Genomic DNA, 25,151 nt, shown 5'->3' with positions numbered 1-25,151 from the left:
CCCTTGGCCCAAAGCGTTGCCAGACGGCCTGGCCTTTGAATTTGGAGAGGGTGAAAAATAAGAATAACTCGCCTATACAATATGCACTCTTTATTATGTACTTTTAATTTATTTACAATTATTCGTTTTAGGCTTAAATGCTTTAATCGTTGCACAGAAATGTCGTAGAACTAGAAAAAAGGTAGAATGCAAATTCGTTTTAGCCGCTTTTCTTGATGTTTTGAATTTAAGGTTACTCCGTAATCAAGAATAAATAGGAACACAAACATAAAAACACTAATACTATTTGCTTTTTGTTCTGGAAGAAGGTAAATACTACAAGTTCGTTCGTTCTTGATCTGTTAGGCTATGGCTATGGCTTTTTGGTCTCTCTGCTATTAGAAGGACACCCGGCTCGGTCCGCCAGGCTGCCCGAGAATGTCGATCCAATTATTCTTGCGTTTAAAATCAACTCAAATTCAATGCAAAAATCGAAGAAAAATACTCTGCAAGGCATGGAATTACAGGTTATTGGGATGAGGCGACTCTATCTGGCCCGCCAGGGTGCAGGATCGGCAGCAGAACTTGCGGTAGTAAGCGTTCACGCAGTACTTGCCCTGGACGATCAGTTTGCAGTTGGCAAAGTAAGGATTGTCGATGCACTCGGGCGAGACGGGTATAACAGCTGGAAGGAGGGGATATTATTTATTAACTTATTTTATATTATTTTTTTTAATTTTCAAAAAACTTACATTGAATGTTCACCTTCGCCTGGCTGTTGGCGTACGTGTAGGCATTGCTGGCCCGGCAGATGTAGATGCCAGAGTCCTCGGCGGTCACATCACTCAATACCAGGCGATGGGGGTGGGCTGTAGGTCAAAGAATTTCACAAAAAATAAATTAAACTGCTTCAGATATTTAGCTAAACAATTCCCACCTGTAATTTGCACACGCTCATTCTCATACAGGGGCACGCCATCCTTTGCCCAGGTCACATTCGGAGCCGGATAGCCCTCCACAGAGCAGCTCATGGCTATGCTAGAGCCGGCTGTGTAGCTGTTCTTCGGATCCAGAGCCACCACGGCATGGACATTGACTAGGAATCACACAAACAGAGATTATAATCCCATTCCAAGACCCTCTTTTCACAACAAAACAAAACAAACCCATGCCAGGCCAGGAGAAGCATGCAAGACACTCTACTTACCGGTGGGAGGAGGCACGTAGGCCGGTCGAGTGGGTCGGTAAGGATAGCTGGGACGCTGGGTAACCGGCGCCGTGGCTGGGTCCAGCACATACTGCAGATACTGGGCATCCTCGTGGGTCAAGGCTCGAGCAGGACCCACCGCCTTCAGCGTGACGCGCAGCGATACAGGACGCCGTTTGTTGTACACCTCACAGGTGTACAGACCCAGATCCGACAGTTGGATCGTATTGAAAACCAGCGAGTAGTCGCGGGCCATCTCGGCGCGATCTTGGGCGTTGAAACCAAAGATCTGGTTGTTGCGCCACCAGCTCACGTGTGGTTTCGGATGGCCACCGGCAGGGCAGCGGATCACCGCTGGGCGGTTCAGCTGGACGATCTGGGTCACGTTCTTGTCGCCATAAATGTAGGCGGGTAGGTCAACGGGAGCTACCGTCACCAAGATGCAAGCAGGGATTAAAAAAGCAAGCAGCATGCGCCAAGGATGCAATGCGAAGCAGTTAGTTACATAAAGCCAACACCAAATGAAAACCACTAAGGCAAAGCATAATCTGGGATCTCAAAACTTTCTAAGATCCCAATTATTCGCCTTATAAAAGTGGTTTTCTTATAGATAAACTCATTAAGGAACTTGGTTTAAAACATACCTGTCACTTGGAGGGCAACCTCACGACGCACGGGCTCTCCCAGGCCATTGCTGGCCACACAGACATATGTGCCATCATCCGTTTGACGCACCTGGACAATAGTCAGGTCACCGTTCGAAGTCAGGACATAGCGGCCTTGGTTAGTATCGATCTGTAAATCAAACAATCAGGACATTTACAAAAGGAACTAAGAGTATTTAAAGGATATAACAACTCACCACCACGTTCTTGAGAGACCAGGTGATATTCGGCGCCGGATTGCCAGTGGCGAAGCAGCGTAGCACGGCGATGCCGCCAATGGAGGTCTGCACGTCCAGTTCACGCGGCTCCTTGGGCTCCAGGGCGGCTCGGCTGTCGCCAGGATAGACAACCACTGGGGCCTGGGTGCTGGGTGCCAGAGTAGGGTTACCAGGAGCCCTACAGAGCTGACCGCAGCCATCGCTGCAGCACTTGTTGTCGCCTCGGCAGTCGGCATCGCTGTAGCACTCCCTAACACATCCGCTGGCGTTGGTCGGGAGGTAGGGACACTCGCCGGGCTTGGTCACATCACGGCAGACGGGTACAAACTGGCGGTCACCAGAGCTAGCCACCTCAACGGCGCATTGCTGACCCTCCGGGCAGTTTTGGCTTTCGCAAGGATTCTCGCAGTCGCACTGCGTGCACTCTGGCTGGGATCGAGCAGCCTGGCGGCGTACGCCGTAAGCACAACGGAGCTCTTGGCACTCAGCCTCGTAGCTGTCGCACAGACCCTGTTCCACGTTGTTATTGGCGTTGTTATTGTCGACGGGTCCTGCGAAAGGAGAGCGTGAAATAGAGCAGTTCAGTAAAGACAGCATCGAAATCAAGTGTCCCCATTCCCGTAACCCGTGCAAGTCTTAAGCCTAGTGAAAGTGCTCTACTCAAATCTACGGATGCTATTTCAAAGTTCTACAAAGTCAAGCAGGTTTTCGGGTGAGCGGTCTAAGTGCAAGGTGCATTCGGGGGTGTGGGTGCAGAGTGCTCTGTGGTTCAGAGGTGCATAGGTGCAGAGGTTGGAGGGCAGGCTTACTTCCGCACTGATTCGTGCATGCCTCGAACGACCGGAAGTTGTTCTGGTTGCCGGAGCAACCCGAGTAAATGAAGGACACACAGGTGCCGTGGGCATCGTCGTAATACCAACGGCGCTCATCCGTCGAGGGTCCGTTGCAGCGGCCCACAGCCACCGGCAGCAGGCAGATCTCTACTTACGTAAAATGGGAGAAGAAGCAACGTTAGCTCAACGACTCCTCGAAGGATACCACCCGCCTCCCCCCGAAAATGTTACCTTTAGCATTGCTCGGAGTCGGCTCGCGGGCCGGCATGCAGACGCTTTGACACTCGTGTTGGTTGTCGAATCGGTTGCCGGTGCCATCGCAACCACCATAGGTGAACGGCTCGCAAGCCTGTATCCGCTGGTTGAAATAGTAGCGCGTCTGCCACTGGGTGCACGGACCCGTGGACACCGGTTCACGACAAACGTCTAACGCAACAGATTAGTTTACCTGAAAGTCTAACTCCCTGCCCCGACTGCCCAAACTTACCCACTCCCTTGAATTCGCCGCACTGCCGCTCGCACTGGTCGCGCGACTCAAAGCGGTTTCCGTTTCCGCCGCATCCGGTGTAGGTGAAAGCCGTACAGGCCATCTTCTCGCTGTCGTAGAACCAGGCGGTGGTATGGTTGTCGCATTCGCCCGCCTCCGGGGCCAGTTCGCACACGGAATAAGTCTGAAAGGACACCAAAGTCTAGAGATTAATACCTGGTTAATGACAGAATAATTCCTCTTAAACTTACCGGTGCTGGTGGCTGGGGTTCCACTGGACTCTGATCCCGGCAGTAGGACAAGCACTCGCCCTCCGACACAAAGTTGTTACGGTTGCCGCGGCATCCTGTAAACTCAAACTCGTGGCAGCCGCCGCTGCGCTCGTCAAAGTACCAGCGACGCGACAGATCTCCGCAACGCCCGCGCACAGGTGGCAGGGAGCAGGTGCTCTGGGCATCGTGGCACTCATTCTGGCACTCCTCCTCGCTGGCATAGTTGTTGGCATTGCCGCCGCAGCCCGTGAAGACGAACTCGTCGCAGAGTCCCTCCTGGCTGTTGTAGAACCAACGGGTCTCGTTCTCGTAGCAGTTGCCAGGCTCAGAGGCCAAGAAGCACTTGGAGTAGTCGGTTTCGGGACGGGGCTCTGTTTCCTCTTCGCCGATGCGGGTATCTATGTTGGGAGAGCATCGGGTGGAGCAATCCTGCTCAGACTCAAAGCGATTGTCGTTGCCGCCGCAGCCGCCGTAGTAGAACTGCTGGCAGCGACCCGCCGTCGAATTGTAGTTCCACTTTATCACCCACTGGTCGCAGTCACCCGGAGAAGCAGGCTGCTCGCACTGGCCCACAGAGGGCGGAGGAGTCTGTCTAGATGTAGCAGGGGGCGGAGTAGGAGGCGCCTGGCTGTTGCATCGCTGCAGGCAGGCTGCCTCAGAATCGAAACGATTGCCATTGCCGCCACAGCCGCCGTAATAGAACTGACGGCAGGCAGAAGAAGACCGGTCAAAGCTCCACTTGATCTCGTAACGATCGCAGTCGCCAGGGCTGGCCACTTCGTCACAGATGTCCTGGGCACTGGGAGCCGGAGTGGTGGTGCTCGGCTCAGGCTTGCGCTCGCAACGCGCCAGACAGGACTCCTCGGTGGGGAAGCGGTTCTCGTTGCCGCCACAGCCGCCGTAGTAGAACTGGCGACAGGTCGCATCCTTGGTGTCGTAGTACCAATTAGCCACGTAGTTGGCGCACTCGCCCACCTCGGCGGGGATCTCGCAGATGTCCTTGGCTGCATGGGATTGGGGATGGGCAGAGAGTGTCAGTTGGGCAAGGTGTTTGGGGGGACAAAGACGTGCACCACACATTTAAAGCAACCGCCGGCGGCACACACACAAACAACACATAAAGCTTACCGACTTGCCGAGGGCAATGGTCCTCGCAGGACTCCAGGGTGGGGAAGTTGTTCTTGTTGCCACCACAACCCGTGTAGTAGAAGGGCAGGCAGCGCTTCTCGCTCTCGGAGAAATGCCACTTGGCGAGCCGTTCGCTGCAATCACCGGTTTGCTTAGGAAGCGAGCATTGGTCTGGGTTGGATGGGTTCATTGGTGGACATGGACGTGGGCGTGGAGGTGGGTGATGAGGAAGGTTCGGGTGCAGATTCAGGAGTTCGGCATAACAAGTAACAAGCAATCATGCGCATAGACAATAAACCAAGTAACCAAGCAAGTTTCGTGGGAGAAGGAAAGTGTGGGAAGAACATACCATTAGCCAGGAAAAGCAATCAGGAGGATCAAGCTTAAGAATATGTAAGAACCCAAGCAAGGCTTATAGGCCATAACAATCCCAACTACCCCACAGTACAAGTAAGACAAACCACATAGTAAATCAGATCTCAAACCTTTGAGCACGCCCGGCTGGCGGCAGTTGTAGCTGCAGGCGTGTTCCGTCGGATAGTTGTTCTTGTTGCCCTTGCAGCCTCCGTAGGTGAAGGGGCGGCAGATGTCGGTCTGATTGTCGTAGAACCACCGCTCAAAGTTGCCGTTGCAAGGTCCGCTCTCCACAGGTTGCTCGCAGGCAGCTACATCAAAAAAGGCATACAATTAAATAATATATCTTTAAATTAAAGAGTCATCTTAACCCACGTATGCTCTCGCTGACGGCGCATTTGCCCTGGCACTCCTCCAGGCTGTCGAACCGATTGTTGGTGCCATAGCAGCCGCCATACTGGAATTCTTCGCAGCGATTGCGGTCCGCATCGAAGTACCACTTCTTGGTGAAGCCCGAGCAGGGGCCGGCGCTCTTGGGCAGCAGACACACGTGCTGGCCGGTGTACTCCTGGCAGGTGTCCTTGCACTCGGCCTCGCTCTCGAACCGATTGGCATTGCCCTCGCAGCCACCGTACCAGAACCTGGCGCAGCCTCCGTAGTTGTTATCGAAGTAATACTTGACGCTGAAGTTGCCGCAGGTGCCCGTCTCCTTGGGCAGGCCGCAGGCCTTTTGGGGCGGCTCCTGGACATTCTCGCAGCCTCCGAATTTCTCGTCCGTCGCCGTGCTGACGCCGTCGGGACAGCAACCGAACTTGGTCTCCAGGCAGGTGCAGCCCTCGAAGTTGGGTCCCTTGGCCGGGGTCTTCTCGTCCTGGCAGCACTTGAATTCTGTCTGGGTGCAGTGGCATCCATGGTGATGCGGACCCTTGGCAAAGGTGAGGCCATCGGGGCAGCAGCCAAACTGAGTGGTTTCGCACGGGCACCCCTCGAATTTGGGTCCCTTGGCGGCTGTGATCTTGTCCGGGCAGCAGCCATGTTGGGTCGTCTCGCAGGCGCATCCCTCCTGGTTGTATCCACGGGCTGGCGACTTTTTGTCGGGACAGCAGCCGTACGGAGTGTAGTGGCATTCGCAGCCCTCGTGGTTGGGTCCACGGGCGGCCAGGATATTGTCGGGGCAGCAGCCAAAGCTGGAGTCCAGGCAGCAGCCTTCGTTGCTGGGACCATGGGCCGGGGTCTTTCCATCCGGACAGCAACCGAAGCGTTCGCGGGTGCAGGCAGAGCAGCCTTGGCCATCTGGACCGGCGGCAGCTGTGCGACCATCGGGACAGCAACCGTGCTGAGACTTGTCGCAGGCCCTGGGTTCAGGAGCTCCCTGCGGTGGTGCGTCACATCCCTCAAAGTTGGCGCCCTTGGCAGGAGTCTTGGCATCGGGACAGCAACCAAACTCGGCGTAGGAACAGGACTTTCCTGGCTCAGGCTGCCCTGATCCCTCAACTTCAGTTGTCGCCTCCGTCTTCGTTTCCTCTGTGGTGGTTGTGGTCGGAACAGTGGTGGTCTCAGGACATCCTTCGTTATCCTCTCCCTCGGCGGCAGTGAATTTGTCGGGACAGCAGCCGAATAGCGACTCGGCGCACTGGGACTTGGGACAACCCTTGTGATCCTTGCCCTTGGCCGGCGACACTCCGTCAAGACAACAACCGAACTTGGAGTCGGCGCAGGTCTTGACAATGGGACATCCCTCATCGAAGGGTCCCTTGGGAGTGGACTTGCCATCCGGACAGCAACCGTATTTGGACTTGGCGCAGTTGCTCTTCTTGGGCTTGCACTTGCGAGGCTTGCCCTTGGTAACCGTAGTTTCGAAGGTGTAGGCAGTACTAGACTCGTCGGTGGAGCTCCAGATGTCGGCGGTGGTGCTGTCAATGTCTGTGGATACAGAGCTATCTGTGGATCCCTCTGTTGTGCTGTCGGTAGATCCTTCGGTGGTACTCTCCTCGGTCGGGCCACTTTCGGTGGTGTCACTGGTTCCAGCGCTTGCAGTGCTTTCAGTGGATTCTGTGGCGCCAGTAGAGGAAGCCTCTGAGGAGGCAGTGGATTCCGTTGGTTCCGTGGATCCAGTAGGTTCGGTCGAAGATGAAGCTTCCGAGGCGGTGGAATCGGTGGCTTCTGTTGAGCTTGTCGATCCGGACACATCCTCAACGGTGCTGCCCTCGGTGGTCGAACCTTCAGTGGGGCCAGTCTCCGTGCTTCCAGTAGACGCAGTTTCCGAGGCTTCAGTTGAAACAGTAGAATCGGTGATCTCTGTTGAACCATCGGTGGTAGAACCATCAGAGGATCCGTCAGTGGAGCCATCTGAGGTCTTATCAGTAGAACCATCAGTGGAACTAGCCTCTGTCGTTGATCCATCGCTAGACAATCCCGTAGAGCCCGTAGCTTCCGAAGAGGAAACTGCTTCGGTGGTAGAAGAGGCATCGTTGGTTGAGGAGGCTTCAGAGCTTGAGGAGGAGGCATCGCTGGTTGAGGAGGCATCGGTTGTGGACGACGCATCCGAACTGGTTGTGTCCTCTGAAGTGGATTCAGTGGAGGATGAGGCCTCTGTAGAGTCAGATGTGGCGCCGGATGTGCTGTCAGAGGAACTCTCCGTAGAGCTGGACAAGTCGGACTTCTCAGTAGTTCCTTCTGTGTTATCAGTAGACTCGGAACCACCCAGAGTAGAGGATTCACTGGCATCTGATGTTTTGTCTGAGGATTCAGTTGCATCATCTGTGGCAGCCGAAGACTCCGTAACACCATCTGTAGAACCATCCGTAGAGCCTGCACTATCCGTAGAGCCTGAAGCTTCCGAAGAGCCTGAAGCTTCCGAAGAGCCTGAAGCATCTGTAGAGCCGGAGACCGAGGCTTCCGTAGAGCTTGAATCATCTGTGGAGCCACCAGAAGCACCTGAAGAGTCGGTGGTCACTTCAGTGGAGTCAGAGTCACCAGAGCCGGAGACCGAGGATTCAGGGCCTTCAGAAGTAGCACCGCTGGAATCGCCAGAGCCGGTGGTAGAATCGATGTCCGTAGAGCCCGACTGATCGGTGGAGGCATCCGAAGAGCTTTCGTCATCACCGCTTCCCTCTGTGGAAATTCCGCTGTCAGTAGTTGATTCCTCATCTCCGGATCCCTCAACTGTAGTGCCAGTCTCATCGATGGGGGTGGAGTCGGGGCTGTCACTTAGCATCAGTTCCTCCGCCTCAATGGTGGATTCCGTCTTGGATTCACCATCCAAGTCAATGCCGTCAGAGCTCTGGCCATCTTCTGACAAGCTGTCGGTGACCATTTCGATGCCCTCTTCATCGCAGTCCTCTTCATCATCTTCGATTGGTTTGTCGGTGCTCGTCAGGGGCAAAATCTCATCTTCAGTGCAGGCTTCTGGGTTGCATTTCTCAGAGAGGGATTCCACGTCGGATTCGTCGCAGGTTATGGCCTTGGTTCCGTTTGATAGACACAGGACTTCACGTACTCGCTCGCCACCACCGCAAGGCTTGCTGCACTCTCCCCAAGGACCAGTGAACCACTCGCCAGGACACTCCTTCTCTTCGCCCTCGCACTCCTGTTCCGCTTCCGGTTTCGTTGCCTTGTCGCACTTGGAGTCATCGCTGGCTGGAGTCACCGACTTGCCGTCGAATTCTCCGCAGATGACGATGCGAGACTTGACGCCCTTGCCGCAGGCAGCAGAGCACTTGCTCCACTCTGAGGAGAACCATTGGGCCTGGCACTTGGGCGACTTGCAGGGTCGGGACAGAGATGGCACCTCAGGCTCGCAGAACTTTTCCGGGTATACCTTGCCTTCCTTGCTGCCGCAGAAAGCTGTACGAGTCTCCGTGTTTTGGCCACAAGCATTGCACTAAAGGATTATAGAATTTAGTGGAGAATCTCATGATAATATAGAGCAAAACCTACCCCGCTCCATTGGGAGATTATCCAGTCAACGCCCTCGCAAGGCGCCAAGAGGCAGGACTGCTCCGCCTCCGGCTTCTCCTCAACACAATCCTCTTCGGGCAGAACCCGCTTGCGTCCGTTCTCCTTGATGTAGCAGGTGACCTTGCGCGTCTGCTTTCCCTCGCCGCAGAGCTTGTCGCAGGGTGTCCAGGGTCCCAGGTGATACTTGGGGCAGTTCTTGACATCGCGATTGCACTCCTGAGTGGTGGCCGGCTTGTTGCCCACCTCCTTCAGGCACACGGCATCCTCTTCAACGGTATGCTCGCTGAAATTCAAGAATCTCAAGTACAACTAATATAATTTTATTTAATTTCTAACTCACCCGGAAGGGGAGATCCTTTCGCAGGTGATGGTCCTGTTTTGGAAGCCATCGGAGCCGCAGCCCTTGGAGCACTTTCCCCACTCACCCTCCACCCAGTGGGGGGCACAGGGCTCTGTGCCGCAGGCCTGCTCTTCGGCGGGTCTGGACTTGGCATCGCACAGGGAGGGGTTCACCTCCGCCAGGGTGAGGCGGTTGTTGCAGGTCACACCACGCGTCTGAGTTCCACCGCCGCAGGAGGCGGAGCAGGGACTGAATTCCAGGTGCGTCCACGTGTGAGTGTCCGGTTGCGAGTGGCTCAGCGTCTCCGGGATGCTGTACTCGTAGTCGAGGCTGATGTTCTTCTCCTGCACCAGCATCACGATGAAGATACTCTCCGAGATGGGGCCGCTGCAGGTCAGCTGGTCTGGTGCCGCAAAGCCCATGGGCTTGCGCTGGTAGTTCCACCACGAATCCGCAAAGAACATGGGGCGTGGGAAGTCGATGCGCCAGTCTCCGTTCAGGTAGTAGTGTCCGCTGTGGTTTCGGCAAGCCAAATAATTGCTGGACGGCGCCGTCTCCTCGACGCGAATATTGGTGGCTCCCTGCGGCAGCAGCAGCAGGTCATTGTAGCCAGCGGCCAGATCCTTGGTGGCAATCGTATTGCGGATGGTCTTGCAGGTGCTGCCATCGCCGCCGCACTTGCGGCACTTGTCCTCCTTAGCATTGCTGCCGAGCATCATGTCGCAGCCCACAGGCATGCACTGCCCATCGACGCACACATCCAGATCCTTGTCATTGCAACGAGTGCCGTCCACCACCTTCTCCTTCTGCCGGTAGTAGAAGCGCTCGCCCTTGGGCATGCAGTTTAGCTCGCAAGGATTGGGGGCATTCGTGTATGGCACCCACTCGTGGAAGATGCCATCGAACTTCTGGTCGTCGAAGCGGGAGCACTGCAGGGCCCGGAAGTCGGGATCCTCCTCGGGACAGTCCTGAGTGTTGCAGGAGTAGTAGCGACGATTGCCGCCGCTGCAGACTGCCTCGCCATAGTGGCTTTAATAAATTTACATATTTAATTTATATTAATTGATTTCATTTTGTTTTTAGCTTACTCTCTGCGCAGACACTCTCGCGTTTGGTAGGACACGCCTCCGCCGCAGGTCCGGGAACAGTCTGAGGGCGAGCTCCAGTCGGTCCACTCATTGGGATCGTCACCTTCTCCGCCAGGCGTCACGGAGCTTTCCGGCAGATACATATTTGCGCCATACTGTCGTTTCTGTCTTAGTCCGGGCTGCAAGTAAGGAGTTTCAGAGGATCAGGGCTAAGATCTCCCTGAATCACATAGGTACACTTACGAATCTACTCTGGGAGTCGTGGATGCCGGCCAGTACAATGAATGCTACCAAGGCAGTTGAGCTGGAAGGGAAACGGAGAGCTAAATTAATGAAAGCCAACCCGAGACATAGCCCAACTCTATTCCCATTCATTAAAACCATGCAACCAGAGTCACGTGTTGACTTGTTGCACATATTTGTTGACTCCGTCTCATGCTTGGACAAACTCATTAGAGAAGCAACAGGCTGTTCTCCTCGAGAGGATGGGCGGGGGAGGCTCGCCTCGCCTCGCCTCGCTCTCGGGACAGACTGGGGACAGACTAGGGACAGACTTTCTCAAAAGACCAGGCCACAGCGCAGCGTCCAGCGAAGGGGCACAAACAAACTTTTGTGGGGCTTCGCGGCGGCAAGATGATGAACTTGTTTATGCTCGCCCGGCCAGAGCAAGCAAACATTGAACTTGTTTTTGCGGCAGCGGTGGGTCTTGCGATGGCGGAAAGAATGGGACTTGGTCAAGTAACATTTGCAATGTCTTCTTCGGTAACAGTTTTTTATTATGCGCCGCCGCACGGACCATAAATATGCAATGCCACATAAACAAGACATAATTTAGCAGCGCTTCCTGCCGATTTGCCAAAAAGAAGGCACCAAGGAGACCAAGGCGAGCAAGGAGCCCGGAAAAATAATAAGTACCGAGCCAGGGAATATACGATTATGCCGCAGACAATCCGACGCCGCAGTCTGTGGGACTTTTACGGAGCACTGAGAGGGGGAGCAGGACCTGCCCGAGGACAAGAGTTGCGTGAATATGTCAAAGGCGCTCAATGTTGCAGGCAACGCTGCATCCTTTGTTGGGGGCTTGCCAATTTAATTTCTGACGCTGCGTGCGGGGAGCTGCCTTCGCTGCTTCGTTCCGCTTGGACGCCTCCGAATGATGGCCCGCTCCGCCTCCGGGTGTCCCTGATATGGTCCTTGGTCCTTAGTCGGTCGCCTTGCCACAGCAGGCGTGCTGCTTATGACAGGGCGCCAAGTGTGGCCATAATTTTTATGCTTCTGTGTTGGCATTTTAATGCAATTTGAGCGCATTTCCCTTTTGAAACCAATGCCAGGACACCTATTGCTTTGGCAAGGACAACGGCAAACCGACAACGGCACACATTTCACAGTCCATTGAGCTCGCCGCTAGAGCAGGCGGGGCGGCGTCTCCCAGTCGCCTGCCTGCCAGCCTCCTCCAGCAGGCATTGCGTCATGCAAACAGGACAGCCAGCGCCGCGACCAGGACCAGCTCCATTAATTGGCCAGCTCCAAGGGAACTGCTGAGACGGCAGAAACCGCAAGAGCTCAAGCAGGAGCGTACTCCATTCCTGATTTCAATTTTATACCCGACGACGACGACGACGGCAGCGGAGGCTGCTGATTACGCAAAATCATTCCGACCGGAGAAGTTCCGGGCCGAGGGGAAAAACATTGTTATTGCCACATGCGGCGGATGCCACGTGACACGCGGACAAACATCGAGTGAGTGAGTTACACATGTCATGTCGAACGCCACCGTAGAAATGTCAAACAAACAGAGGAAATGCTAAATTCGGCGGAAACTTTACGATAAATACCATGTACCAATTGTCTGGAGGCGGTGGCCCTCCTCAGTCCCAAATCCCTGACCTCGTTCTCTGGCCCTGATATATGACCAGGATTTGGAATAGCAACGAGATCAAAGCCAATTAGCAGGCAGGGGCCGCCTAAACAGTCTCTCTCTCCCAGCAGCTACTCCATTGTTCATTGTTCAGGCCGCATTACAATGGGCCGCTCTAAGCGGTGATAATATTTTTTAAGGGGCAATCGCTGCATACAAGCGAGGAGAGTGGTGGCAAGTGCTCCCCTATGCTCCCAGCAGCCGCCACAATTGCAGCCATTATCAGTCAACTTGAACAAATGCAGCGTGAATGCGAATCCGGGCCGCAGATATATATATATACACTCTGGGATACACTTTCTCCAGTAGCTCCAAGTGGCTAGAAAATAGAAGATACGCATCCATGCCGAAGATATTTTCATGATCGTGTAATTGCATTCAAATGCCTGGCATGCAACAAGTGCATTCTAAGGGATAGGATGGTGCACTCTAAAAAACTAGAAGGGTATGCGGTTTTAAAATTATTTAGCTATGAAAACTATTTTAAGTTTAAAATTGTATATAGTATATATGTTGTACTAACCCTCCCAGCAACAAACTTTTAGATTGATTTTACAAGCATCATCATTTTCGAGCCGCCTTGCTGATTACAAAGAAATTGATGGTCACAAAAGACTCGGAACTGAATACTTTTAAAATGTGATTCGTTGAAATAAATATAATCAAAGCTAAAGCAATCAAAAATTTACTATGCAGAAGATTAAAAAACGATTGTTTTATTACGTATAACAATTTGAGTTGTTGAAACGGTTGACAAGCGGCGATCTGTGAATTTCTATGGTACTAAGTTTTGATTCCTAGTATAATTATTATTTTAGAATTCTACGTCATATGATTTATTATTTATAAGGTATATTAAATAGCTAAGAAGAATTTTTAGGAAAAGAAAATCAGAATTAGAAGATTATATTCAATTTCGGGAATATATTTTCGGATGAAATAGGCATTATAAATCAGAATCAAGCTCAAAATAAAAAATAAGTCTGAAGGTCAAGTCGACTATGACTAATTTAATTATTTTCTATTTAAGAAGAACGTGAGTGATTTTATTTTAAATGGTTTTGAGCTGAAAACCATAAATATGAACATTATAGCATATTGTTCGTATAAATTTCTAACCCAGAATTTCCCCATTTAGTTTTTATTCTTGAACGCATACCAAAGGCATTAGTTTTATTTTTCATAATTATTTAAAACAATTCTCTCTCTGTGTAGAATGTTGCAATGACCGTCGTAAATTAACGCGAAATCTACGAGTATCTGCGCCACTTACTCCACAAGTGCGTGCACTTAGCCGCCAAACTCAAGACCGAAAACAAATTACGGATAATTTTATGCCAAACAAAATGTAATCCCCAAGTTAACCCCAAAATAAGCTACAAAATCCAAACAACCGACAACCTCAGCACAAATAAATTCTGTCCAGATTTCACACCTGTCCATTGATACTTTGTGTGCGAGCTTCTTTTGTTTACATGACTCATCCTCGAGGTCGGTTCAGTGGAAGAACTATTCACTAACCACTGCTGACTAGCAAGGAGTGGTTCCCCGAGCCTTTCCCATGCCAATTGATCAAGGCCCACAGCTTCCAAAGATGCACTTCCATCAGGCCAATCGAATGCCACAGCTGCCCCTTTGATGAGGAGGGCATGTCCATGGGTCCCAGCTCTGCCACAGCTGCAACCATTTGACTTCTGCTGGCCCCCTTTCGCTTTTTATGTTGATTGTAAAAGAAAAAAAAAACGAAAAGGAATTCCTTGCTGCAAATGCAACTGATTTAATTGCTGCAACAGAAAGTGCGTACAAATACACCCCCACTTGCCGCGTTGCAGAATGGGATTGAGCATCTGGAGGCAGTATATAAAGTTGTGGATAGGTTCCAAATGTGTGGCAGTAAAAGGAGCAGGCAAAGATAACACACCGAAATTTATATCAGATTTATTGAGTAATTTACTTGAATTTCGAGTGAAATCCCTCTATTAATAAACCCATTTTTAAGGCTTACAGCCAGCCCTAATCAGCCTCGTTTTATTTGGTTTGCGTTTTAAGCAGCAATTAGGCACGGATCCAGCTCATTAGTTGCAGGGATTAGTGCCTTATGCACACGCACACCTGTTCACGTTTGCTCAAATACAATTACATAGTCACACAATTATCGAAAGACAAACACAGACTAATGCAAAACGCCAAATTGTGGCTGAGGTGTGGCCAGGTAAAGGCCCATGTTGGTGTTGCTGTTGCTGCTGCCTCTGCTCCTGCCGATGCTGTGGCTGCTGATGATGATGATGACTCTATGCCGGAGGAGCAACGTCGGCAACGACATTTGTTGCAACGGAAGTAAATGTTTGCATTGTTGAAATTTTAATTGCATTTGCATAAAGCAACGCACACACATGGAGGGGGAGCATCCACAGCATCCACAGATCTCCTCTCTTGCAGCAAACCCTCCTAACCCCTCCCAGTGGCAAGTTGCTGCTGCCATTTTGACTGGCAGCCAAACACTTGCACGGCCCGGCCGAGCAATTATCAATTTCCAAATTAATTTAACTTAATTGAGTAGTGAAAATAATAAACACACGCATGGAGGGAGTGCCTTTGCCCCCGAGTGTTTACCGAATGCAGACTGGCTCTGAGATTATGCAACATTCTGGCTTTGCTTACAGAGTTGCAGTGCTTTTGGGGCCAAAAGGCACAACAAAGTTGGCTCAAATGCTGCCTAATGAAATATTTGCCACGCGCTTCGGCCAAAATGAGCAAACAGAATGCACAGCCAGGCGAAGACAGAGGCCGAGGTGGCTAGAAAGGGAAATAGTTTCACTGCGTTTCACTTGGCCCACTTACTGACCCATAAATTTCACTGGCCGTCAGGCGACGGCAACCAAGTGTTCGTCTGGTAAACAAATTTTTACGGTGCAGCAGCAACATCGGGAGTCGAGCTGCCACAGCTAATTAGAGGCATCATAATGCCGCTGTCGCGATTCCGCACACACACGCACACAGCGTCCCGACCCAAAGAGCCACCTCCTCCTACCCAGCCAAACATTGGCAATTTTCTATTTGCCCAACTCATTCGGTTCGAGATTTGCAACAAGCTGCTTGACTTGGAGTTGTATTCACTTACGGCTAATAGCACTCGAGGGGGCCCAGAAACATCAACTTTTGCACTCCCTCGAACTTTGCACTCACCTGAGAGCAGGTGGAAGAGTTATTAATCAGGTCTCTGTGTAAACATTTTAGCGCCCAGTTGTGATAAAAAAAATCGCTCACAGGATGCCAAATTCGCTTTCAGCGCATAATTAACCGCCAACTATTCGGCTGTCTAATAAAGCGAATGCGAATAAAAGAAAAAAAACCCGGAAAAGTAAATAAGACTCGCTGAATTTTTTGCTCCGCATGAATGCTATTCTGGGAAAGGCTGCTTTTTATAGAAATTAAGTTATGTTGGATCATAATTTCAGAGCTGCCAACTAGGGAAAAGAACTCGGATACAATTGTAATAAACCGAATAATTTATAAACAAATTATAATAGAAATATCTGACGTAATTTCTACAACTTGTCGGAATCTAAGGCAAACAATGACCAGGCTCTGTCAGATCTGACGCACACGAATTTCGGTTATTTATAATAGCCTTCCAAATGGAATGGTAACCCGGCCAATTGCTTTAAATTGTATCTTGTCAGCAAGTACCTGACGGATAAAATGTGGAGCAGACATTGATTTATAGCGCAATTACGGGTGCGTTCATTGTTTCAGAGGCAGTATCTTCTCTGGAATGCCTGCCGCCTGCCGCCTGTTGCTCTCTTCGAAGCTAAGAAGCTGCGATGTCAAGTTCAGCTAAGGGATACGAGTGTCCTGCGCCCCTGACCCTTTAAGGGCCCTCGATTTTGACTGCACTTTGTTCATTTGCTGTCATCAAGATGCGCATCACGTTCCCAAGAACACCCCGCCAACCGATCAACGCCTGTCGTCCGTCAAAACATTTTTATGGGTTTTATTTTTTTGGTCGTTTGCTTTGGCCTGGCTGGCGGCGAATATTTCACTTGTTGCTGCTATACAGGGAGAGAAATTAATTGGATATTGATGGGGTATTTATTTAATCAGAAAATAATCCAGATCGATTTTTTGGGAATTTTTACTGAAATTTCAAAGATGATAAACAAAGTATCTTTAATATGTATCTTCCACTAAATCATGCCAGTTTTTAAAGTCTAAACTATGCCTTAAGCTTGGATAGATATTAGGAGATTTTAACTTTTAAAATATGTTTTCCCAGGAATTTTAAAGTCCTCTTTACTGTTTGGTGATAACTAACACAATGTAATTTGTATCTCTAAAATGTATCTACCAATTTCTTTGTGTGCTTATGCCCCTCTCCTTTCGGCTTCCCATCCCATCTCTCCTCCTTGTGGCTCCCCAAATTCAGACAGAACTTTTTAGGCACATTTAACTGCATGTGACGCATCGTTTGGTTCCTCCTTGTTGGATCTGCAGAATTTTTGGATATACTCGCAGCCATGCCACGGTTGCTGCTGCTTCGCATTATTCTTTTTTCGGAGTTTTGTATCTTACTCTCTGCCTCTGCAATTTTGAGGCGGCATATTTTGGGGCATCCTTTTTATCTTCCGCGTTGGCAGGGTGCATCGACCCCGTCTGCGGCTGATCGATCCGTATCTATGTATATCTGTGGCACTGCCCGGGTATTTGCCCCTTTTCGCATTTATTTATGATTTAGCGCTGGACTATGGCACAATTAAACACCGCCCCGTCGTCGTCGTCGTCGTCGTCGTCGTCGGCAGCTTTGGTTAATTAAGCATAAGACATTAAGTCATGGGAACGCGATGTGCGAGAGGCAAATGTTGCAGATATTAACCCTGCTGCCACAGGGGGTCCGTTCTGCGATCCGATCCGCAGCACATGTGGCCAATGCAGCGTGCAACATTGCCGCCATGAACTTGGGAGGTAATTGAGCCGTGGAAGGACTGCATCCACGGAACAAGGAATGCGTTTGTCCAAAGGGGCAAACACTGGGCATAATTTGCCGCTCATTTGCCGCATCATCCGATATTCTCGGGAAAAACAAATCCAGCCCCATCCCCGGCCAGACACATTTCCGGGGGATTTTCCCCCAGCCAAGCACCAGAATGTGCATATTCTGCACACACTCAGTGCTTTGGGCACCCACTTGGTTAGATCAACATTTGGCTTTCCGACTTATTTATAGCCATTAAGGATCAATTATGCAATGCCCGTGTTTATAACCGACTCGTGTGCATGATTTTTCCATTTTCCATAAGAAGTGGATACAGTGGGTAGTGGCTAGTTCTGGTTTCAAGGCAACACGCTCTGCGTGTATCATTTCCAAAGCATAAATTTTCAAAAATTCACTGTTTACACTCGCCCAGATCACACTCAATAAACAATTTGGCCCAGCAACTATGTTAGTGTTATTGTTGTTATTTTTCTAGCTGCAACCACATTTTCCTGCCTCAGGTTGTTGTTGCTGGTCCAAATTTAGTGTTTTCCGCAGAATATTATACTTGAAACATAACAAACAAGTGTGGTTAGAAGTTGATCGGGCAAAGGTAAGGCCTTATATTTAGATTGGGCAATCTTATTGAATACACAAGACCCCATTTTTCTTGATTTCTTTTGGATTTCCCAGAAAGACTGATGCGCTGTTCGAATTCTTCTCAGATCGACGTCCAGTCTCTGCTGGAGTCAAGTTCAAAGACGTCACGAGTCACAAAGTTTGGCTTAATGTAAGCTTCATTGCGGCCACTTAATGGCCACACACACAGATACAGATACCGAGATATTACCCACAAGATACTCGCGTTAAAACGTTTAGTTTGTACCATTAAACTACAGACATAATGATGTCCATAGGTATCTCAGGTATCTGAGTGTTGACCCGCCTGGACCTGGGCGGGACTGAGTTGAGGGCCAGCCGCCTGTTGGATACCCTTTTGAAGTCTTCAAGTTGATTTTCCATTATTAAATTCTTCTTTTTATCAGTGAATATTTTTACAAAATTCTCAAGAACTTTTCCATTAAAAAAATCACAGAAATTGTGTTAAGAAAAACTATGATTTCCTGGGAATTCTGATTAGGCACAGATACCGGGCACATGTCCCCAAAAGCTCTGGCTAACGGGTCATGTGTTGGCCATATTTTATTATTCGCAGACAGAACAAAGCTAAGATATTTGACAACGCACAGGGAAACGGAGAGAGATTTTCGGTTTCAAGTGCCTAACGCACAATTTTCGCGAAAAACTTAAAAAAAAAAACGAAGAAACTTGACGAATGGATGCGCTAACTGCCAGTTGGGCAGCCAGGGAACAAGTTTCTGGCCCCTTTTTACGAGACGGCGACTTTATGGCTTTGGCTTGGCCAAAAATAAAACGCACGCAACGCCGCTGCGGTCAATGGGCTGGAGATTCTGGCCAAGAGATAGGTCCAGCATGTGCGTGAGAGCAACCTCCGCCGTCGCTGTCAACTTTGAACCGCCCTGACTGGTATCTGTGGCTGCGTCTTCATCGGAGAAGCACTTCCTCCGGCGGAGAGGAGGGCACTTCAAAGCGCACGCACTTCACCTACGCTGGGCAGCCAGCGTTCGAAAGCAACTCTTTGGGATAAATATTTACATTTCTATTTGAAAATTTGATTTGGTTTCCATTTTTCTATCTTTTTCGGTTTTTTTTGGGGGGAATCGCACACACATTTGGAGAGCCAACAAAGGCGGCGGTGGAGACCTGTCGACGAGTTGCAGGTGAGGTAATGGCACGATTTCTGGGCCACCGTTTGAACTAATCGTGCTGCCGGAAATTGAGATGTTAAAAGGGGCAGTTGATTGAGCTAGCTGCTGGCCATTACCAAGAAAAATTAGCCAACTAATGCTGCTGATTTTCCCCCGACTGAATTAATTTTATTTATTGAAATTCACCCTGGAAATAACCATCACTTTTCATACAACTTGCGGGCTTAATTGCTAATGGAAATATGTATTCTGCCAGGACGATGCCAATCAGGGCGCACATTAAGAGGACTTTGAAAATGCTTTGAAAAATGTTGCAATTTTCATTAACAAACTTCAATTAAGTTGGCAATGTAATTTGGCATGCAAACAGAATGCTGGCCAGGATAATGGCAGTCGCGCAGTGTCAACATCGGAGCGGAGCAGAGCGCCTGTTGCACAGTCTGCACGTAGCCAGGACATTGGCAGCAGCAGCAGCAGCACCTCCGCCCACATCCGCACAGCCGCACATGTGGACAGGACGCTCTCCGAGGACGAGAACGAGGAGCAGCAGAAGCAGCCAGTCGGGAGCCGTGTCAAGTGTTTGCGCATGTAGTTCAAACGGAATTAAAATTCCCATTGACACAGTAATTTGTTGGCTACACAAAGGGAATCAATTTCAGGGATTGCAGCCCCACATCCGTCGCGTTCGAATGGATACATGTTTGTCGGATGCTTACCACAACCGCCTCGATAAATCCATTTTTGCGGCTCCTTGTTGTCGCCACTCGCTCTCACTGGCTCTGTCTCGCTTGGCGGCGTTATATCGCGGCTATAATCTGGCAAATATTTGTATCGAACACACACAGGCACTCGAGAATCCCCACTTGAGTTTTAATTATTTGGAACACTTGTCACTTGATGGCTTGATGGACACTTTGCGCCTGCGCATTGCCGCAGGACGTTCGCGTAACGGTCACGTATGGGTTTTAGGGTCCTCGCAAGGAAGTCGTCGACGAACTCGTTCTTCTTCTCGATCGACACACACCCGCAGGGTTAGAGCGCACGCCAGCAACTGATCGAGTCGGAGCGTATACGATCGCTCTAATTCTGTTCCACTGCCAGCAGAAGCAGCAGCAGCAGACGCACAGCAGCAGCAATAACAGCAGCAGCTATGGATCGGCAGCAGCAGCGACAGCAGCAGAGACGATAGCTGTGGCCAAAGCCAAAGCGATAGCGCGCCACAAAGGACGGCTTCCGCCCCTCTAATCGCACCCGAATTGAAGGGGTTCCAAGCTGGGGCTTCTGCGGCTGTGGCAACTCTTGCTTGTTGCTGTGGGGCTTAGGCAAAGTCTTGTATAAATCCCATAAATCTGGCCAGTTTATGGGCCCTGCTATGTGACATCCGAGATCTGAGATCCTTTGCCAACCGGCCTGCACTGGGCTCTGCAGACGAATGCGGTTTCTGCACTCTCTTCGTCGCTCAGCGATCGCTGGCTGCAACTGGTTCTCCATCAACTCTCGCTGATCTCCATGCCCTGCACGTGTGCGAAGATGCAAAGTGATTTACTGGCCCCCGCCTCCCCTTCAAGATCTGTCGGCGGTACTAATGAGCCGCCGCTACCAACACATGGCGACCCTGATGATCCTTGGCGATCCTTCGGACTAATTGCTGGCAACATGTGTTTGCTGGCGTTGTGTTTACTCTGATTTCCAGCCTCCCAGGCATCCGATCCGGACCATCTCATGGCGGTATAATTGCAGTCTGGCATTGCTCCGAGCGTCATTGCCGCTGGATATCAGTTGGCCCCGCGGCATCGATTTCATGAAATTCAAAGAGTAGTTCATTCATGAAATGCTCAAAAGTCTGAACGATGATTTCCGCATTCCACATGCCTGAATAAAAACTATATATAGATATATATATCTCAGAACCCAATCTCAACCACAAGTATTTCCGCCGAAAATGTAAGCTGATAAAAGTCCAAAATTCGAGAAGCTCAAGAAAGGCGGTTTGAATTTAAATAGGCAGCCTGAGCTTCTGAATCGGTTACATAAGTCTGCCGCCGACGTTATATTCTATTTTTACAACCGCCGGACTTATCGGGACTTGGCCAGGGAAAGTCGGCCTCCTCCAGTTAGCTAATAAGCAGCTACGCAAAAACTCTACAACAGAATAATTATCCATACACATTTCAAGGCGAGTCACTAGAACGATTAGCCATATATGGAACGCACTTGATATTATATAAATTTTGCACACTCGTATATGCATGTGTAGAAGTGGAGTACAGGGCGTGAAATATGAAAAAGGCATTCCATTCATAAATGTAGGACTAGGCTCTAATTGGCTGCGGCTCAGCGGAAGCCAGGCTATCTGCAAGAAGTCGCTCTGGTCTGCCTCCAATTAGCATAGCGCTGACCCATTTTAAGCCCAGCTTCCGTCATGGGGATAGCCAGGGGCGCTGGGCGCTTCTCCCACTGTCGCTTTCCCTTATCGCAGCCAGTTCCGCCGCCCGAATCGCTGCTGTATCGGTATCCTAAGCGCTAAGCATGTGGGTGAAGGGTGGCAGTGGGATCAACAGGAAGTCGGATAGTGGTTTATATAAACAGTAAGTATTTAATAGAAAACTATAGATACAATATACAAAGGCGATAACGGAGGCAGAGAGGCAGTTGTTCAAGCTAGAAACCTGGATCCCAGTCCGTTTGCTGGGCCTCCATGTGCGTGGTGTAGCACTGCAGGATGTCACCGGGCTGGGGCAGCACTTTGGTGTCTCTAAAGCGGAGACCACACTCCACATCTTTCTTTATTGTGTCCACCTCGTTTTTAAGGTGTCTCATGGATTCCAGGGGACCATCGTAGACGGTTTCTCCATCGCGCAGCAAGCGGAACTTCTGGGCCTTCTTCAGCAATCCCTTGGTGCAGCGACAGCCGGCCACAGGCACCTCTTTGCGTCCCTCGTTGATGAGGAAGTTCTGCAGGACATTGGCCTCGCCCAGCACCTCTTCCACCTCCACCGGCGGCAGCTTGCTGCTCAGCTGCTCCTTCAGGTCATCAATCAGACGGTAAATGATATTGTAGCTCCGCACATTCACATCTTTGGCTGCCTTAGGCTGTGGAACCTCCACCGCAAAGGCATAGATAATGGCATCAAAGGCCTTGGCCAGCTCGAGATCGCCCTCGGTGACGTTGCCCACGCCATAGTGCACAATGTCCAGGCGACAGCGGTCGTTGCTGCTGTACGTCTCGAGGACATCTAGAATGGCCTCTACCGAACCATGGACATCGCCCTTGATAATGACACTGACCCTTGGCTTGCCGTCGTTCTCATCCACCTGCTTGACCCGCTGGCCACCGCGCACCCGAAAGCGTCCTGCCAGACGGCGAGCCTCTCGCTCCGCCCGGTACTTGGCCTGGTGCTCCTCCTCTTTTCTGCGAATATCATCGCTGCTTGACTCGATCTTCTCGCGCTGAGCCTCGTGCTCGCGAAACTTGAGCACGGCATGGGCTTTTTTCTCCGTTTCCACCTCGAGTATGAGATCGCCAGCCAAGGGCAGTTCGCGCCAGCCCAGTATTTCCACGGGAGTGCCTGGCGGTGCCTCGCTTAGAGGCTGACCATTATGATCGAAGAGACCGCGCACCTTGGCATGCGAAAGGCCGCTTACCAGCACGGAACCTTTGCGTAGAGTGCCGCGGGAGACGATGGCTGTGGAGAGCTTGCCACGTCGTGGATCGGTCTTGGACTCCACCACGATTCCCTCGACCAGACCTGTGGGATCTGATCTCAGTCCCATCAGAGTGGCCTGGGTGCTGACTGCCTCGGCCAGTAGCTGCAGGTTGGTGCCCTTCAAGGCGGAAATGGGTATCACTTGGACATCGCCGCCATGCTCCTCTAGAGCCAATCCCATTTGGGCCAGCTCTCGCTTGCTTTTTTCCTGCGAAAGATTCAGTTTTATATTTTTTCTACTTTGAAAAATCTCCCTTACAATATTCGCCTCGGGCTTGTCGATTTTGTTGAGTGCCACAATGATGGGCACCTGAGCCTCCTTGGCCAGCTGGATGACCTCCCTCGTTTGCGCCATGACGCCATCCTCGGCGGCCACCACCAGGACAATAATATCCGTGGCCACGGCACCACGAGCTCTCATCGCACTGAAGGCGGCGTGTCCTGGGGTGTCCAGGAAAGTGACCCGCTCGCCGTTCTCCAGGGTTACAGTAAAAGCGCCTATGTGCTGGGTTATGCCGCCCGCCTCACCGCCAGCCACATCAGCGCCGCGCAGGGAGTCCAGCAGCGTGGTCTTGCCATGATCCACGTGACCCATTACAGTGACCACTGGTGGGCGGGGTTTGAGTAACTCTGGCGGGGCAGGTGGCCGAGGGGCCGCATCGCGCTCCCGCTGATCGTCCTCGTTGACCGTCTCTGGGGTGGCCACCACGCGGGTCTTGGTCCCCAGCTTCTTGGCTATTTCCTGGATGATCTTGAGGTCGGACAGCTTGGCGGAAGCCTCTATGTTGTCGGCGCCCTTGACATACAGCATGGCCTCCTGGACGTCATCTGTGGGGGAGAAAACACACCTTAATAGGGCATTTAATGGGAGTAGAAGGGCTTACCCAGGGGTCTCTCCAGCTCCTTGGCCAATTGGGCCACGCTCATGTGCCGCCAGATGTCCGAGGCCACTTCCTGCGCCTTCTTGGGGGAGTACTCTATGATTCTGGGGGATTTCTACATAGATTAGTGAGTGTGTCGTCTGGGGGAGGCGGAATAATGGGAGCCACCTTCTCCTCGGCTGTTTTCCGGCGTTTCAAGAGCGCCGCGCTCACATGGAAGTCTCGCCATGTCGCCGGCGGCTGTTGGCAGTGCGTGACAACTCGGCAGGGGTGCAGGGTATGCGCCAGTCGACTCAGATGACAGATTCTAAGCATTTTTTACCGCTTATTTTCTATTTTTCATTGATTTTTTAAAATTTCTTAATTTTATATCGCGTAACAGCTGCTAGTGTGAACAGATTACTTTAAATAAAAATATTAAATAACCTAAACAAATTTCAACATTTCCGCTTTCACGACTTCTGGGCACACTCGAATGCGAAAATCCTCAGATCACCCGATCTGGCAACTCTGGTAGCTAAGTACGGCGATCTGGCAACGCTTTCTGTCCCAGCTACCAGTGTTGCCAGACTTTTCGGTCCCAGCTACCAGCGTTGCCAGATTGCCGTACTTAGTTCCAATCAGAGCAGGAGGCGCCACTGTGGAGTTCATATGGAACTGCCTACTCCAACTAGGATCCGCTTACTCTAACTAGGATCCGCTTAGTCTAACTGGGATCTACTTGGTCGAACTGCTGTTACACTGAGAAAACAAAACGTAAATTAAAAAAAAAACTTTATTTTTTCTTACTTCTCTTTTATTTTTCAAGTTTGAGCAGATCTGTGAAGGGAAAATATTTGTAATTTTTGAACAATTAATTCAATTGATTTAATTTGGCCGACTCTCTTGGTTTTCTGCTACAATCAGAGCAATTATTTTATTTATTACATATGTATATCCCCTTTCTGTTATAAAAAATTTCGGAAAAATTGTTATATTTTTTAAAGGAGTCATTTCCGACCCCATAAATCATATATATTCTTGATCAGCATTAACAGGCGAATCTTTCTAGCCATGTCCAGAAGAAATTTAATTTTTTTAATTTTTTTCAAAATTCGATTAAAATTTTCAAAAATATCAAAAAATTTTGATTTCCTAAAATTTTCAATTTGGTATGCAGTTTTTTTAAATTATTAAAAACTAACACAGAACCGCTGTCCGAATTGAAATTATTGCATTTTTGGCTTAGTTATGATAGATTTCAATTGTAACCAGCAAGGGTATAGGTATACAAGCTTTGGCTGGCCAAAGTTAGCTTTCTTATTGTTTGGTTTTTTCTCCCACAGGATAACAAAAGAAAATTACAAAATTAC

At 50.3% G+C, this 25,151-nt stretch overlaps 2 protein-coding genes across 8 annotated transcripts; both read right to left on the bottom strand.

Moving 5' to 3' along the window:
• Positions 1-75: 75 nt before the first annotated feature.
• Ppn (proteoglycan-like sulfated glycoprotein papilin) lies at positions 76-20,265 on the bottom strand. 6 transcript variants are annotated; one of them, XM_017182378.3, is made up of 18 exons: positions 19,928-20,263; positions 10,775-10,835; positions 10,532-10,710; positions 9,444-10,472; positions 9,083-9,386; positions 5,519-9,026; positions 5,275-5,454; positions 4,790-4,960; positions 3,641-4,665; positions 3,390-3,573; positions 3,134-3,328; positions 2,879-3,049; positions 2,049-2,620; positions 1,831-1,981; positions 1,187-1,612; positions 917-1,075; positions 732-848; positions 76-664 (listed from the first exon to the last, which is right to left on the bottom strand). In XM_017182378.3, the coding sequence occupies exons 1-18, from the start codon at positions 19,948-19,950 to the stop codon at positions 501-503; spliced, it is 8,619 nt and encodes a 2,872-aa protein (XP_017037867.1). In that variant the 5' UTR covers positions 19,951-20,263; the 3' UTR covers positions 76-500. The 6 variants fall into 6 exon arrangements, with proteins under 6 accessions (XP_017037867.1, XP_017037869.1, XP_070142404.1 ...); XM_017182380.3 differs by lacking the exon at positions 1,187-1,612 and having other exon boundaries at positions 19,928-20,264; XM_070286303.1 differs by lacking the exon at positions 4,790-4,960 and having other exon boundaries at positions 19,928-20,264.
• A 1,541-nt stretch (positions 20,266-21,806) lies between these two features.
• On the bottom strand, positions 21,807-24,194 carry mIF2 (mitochondrial translation initiation factor 2). Of its 2 annotated transcripts, none has more exons than XM_017182466.3 (4): positions 23,968-24,194; positions 23,803-23,914; positions 23,178-23,746; positions 21,807-23,126 (listed from the first exon to the last, which is right to left on the bottom strand). In XM_017182466.3, exons 1-4 carry the CDS (start codon positions 24,112-24,114, stop codon positions 21,873-21,875), a joined length of 2,082 nt encoding a protein of 693 aa, XP_017037955.1. In that variant the 5' UTR covers positions 24,115-24,194; the 3' UTR covers positions 21,807-21,872. The 2 variants fall into 2 exon arrangements, with proteins under 2 accessions (XP_017037955.1, XP_017037956.1); XM_017182467.3 differs by having other exon boundaries at positions 23,803-23,903; positions 23,968-24,103.
• Between the last annotated feature and the right edge of the window lie 957 nt (positions 24,195-25,151).

The sequence above is a fragment of the Drosophila kikkawai genome, chromosome 3R (assembly GCF_030179895.1).
Source record: "Drosophila kikkawai strain 14028-0561.14 chromosome 3R, DkikHiC1v2, whole genome shotgun sequence".
In the NCBI taxonomy this organism is placed as follows: domain Eukaryota; kingdom Metazoa; phylum Arthropoda; class Insecta; order Diptera; family Drosophilidae; genus Drosophila; species Drosophila kikkawai.
The sequence above is the reverse complement of the archived record's forward strand: the minus strand, read 5'-3'. Positions and strand labels throughout refer to the sequence as shown.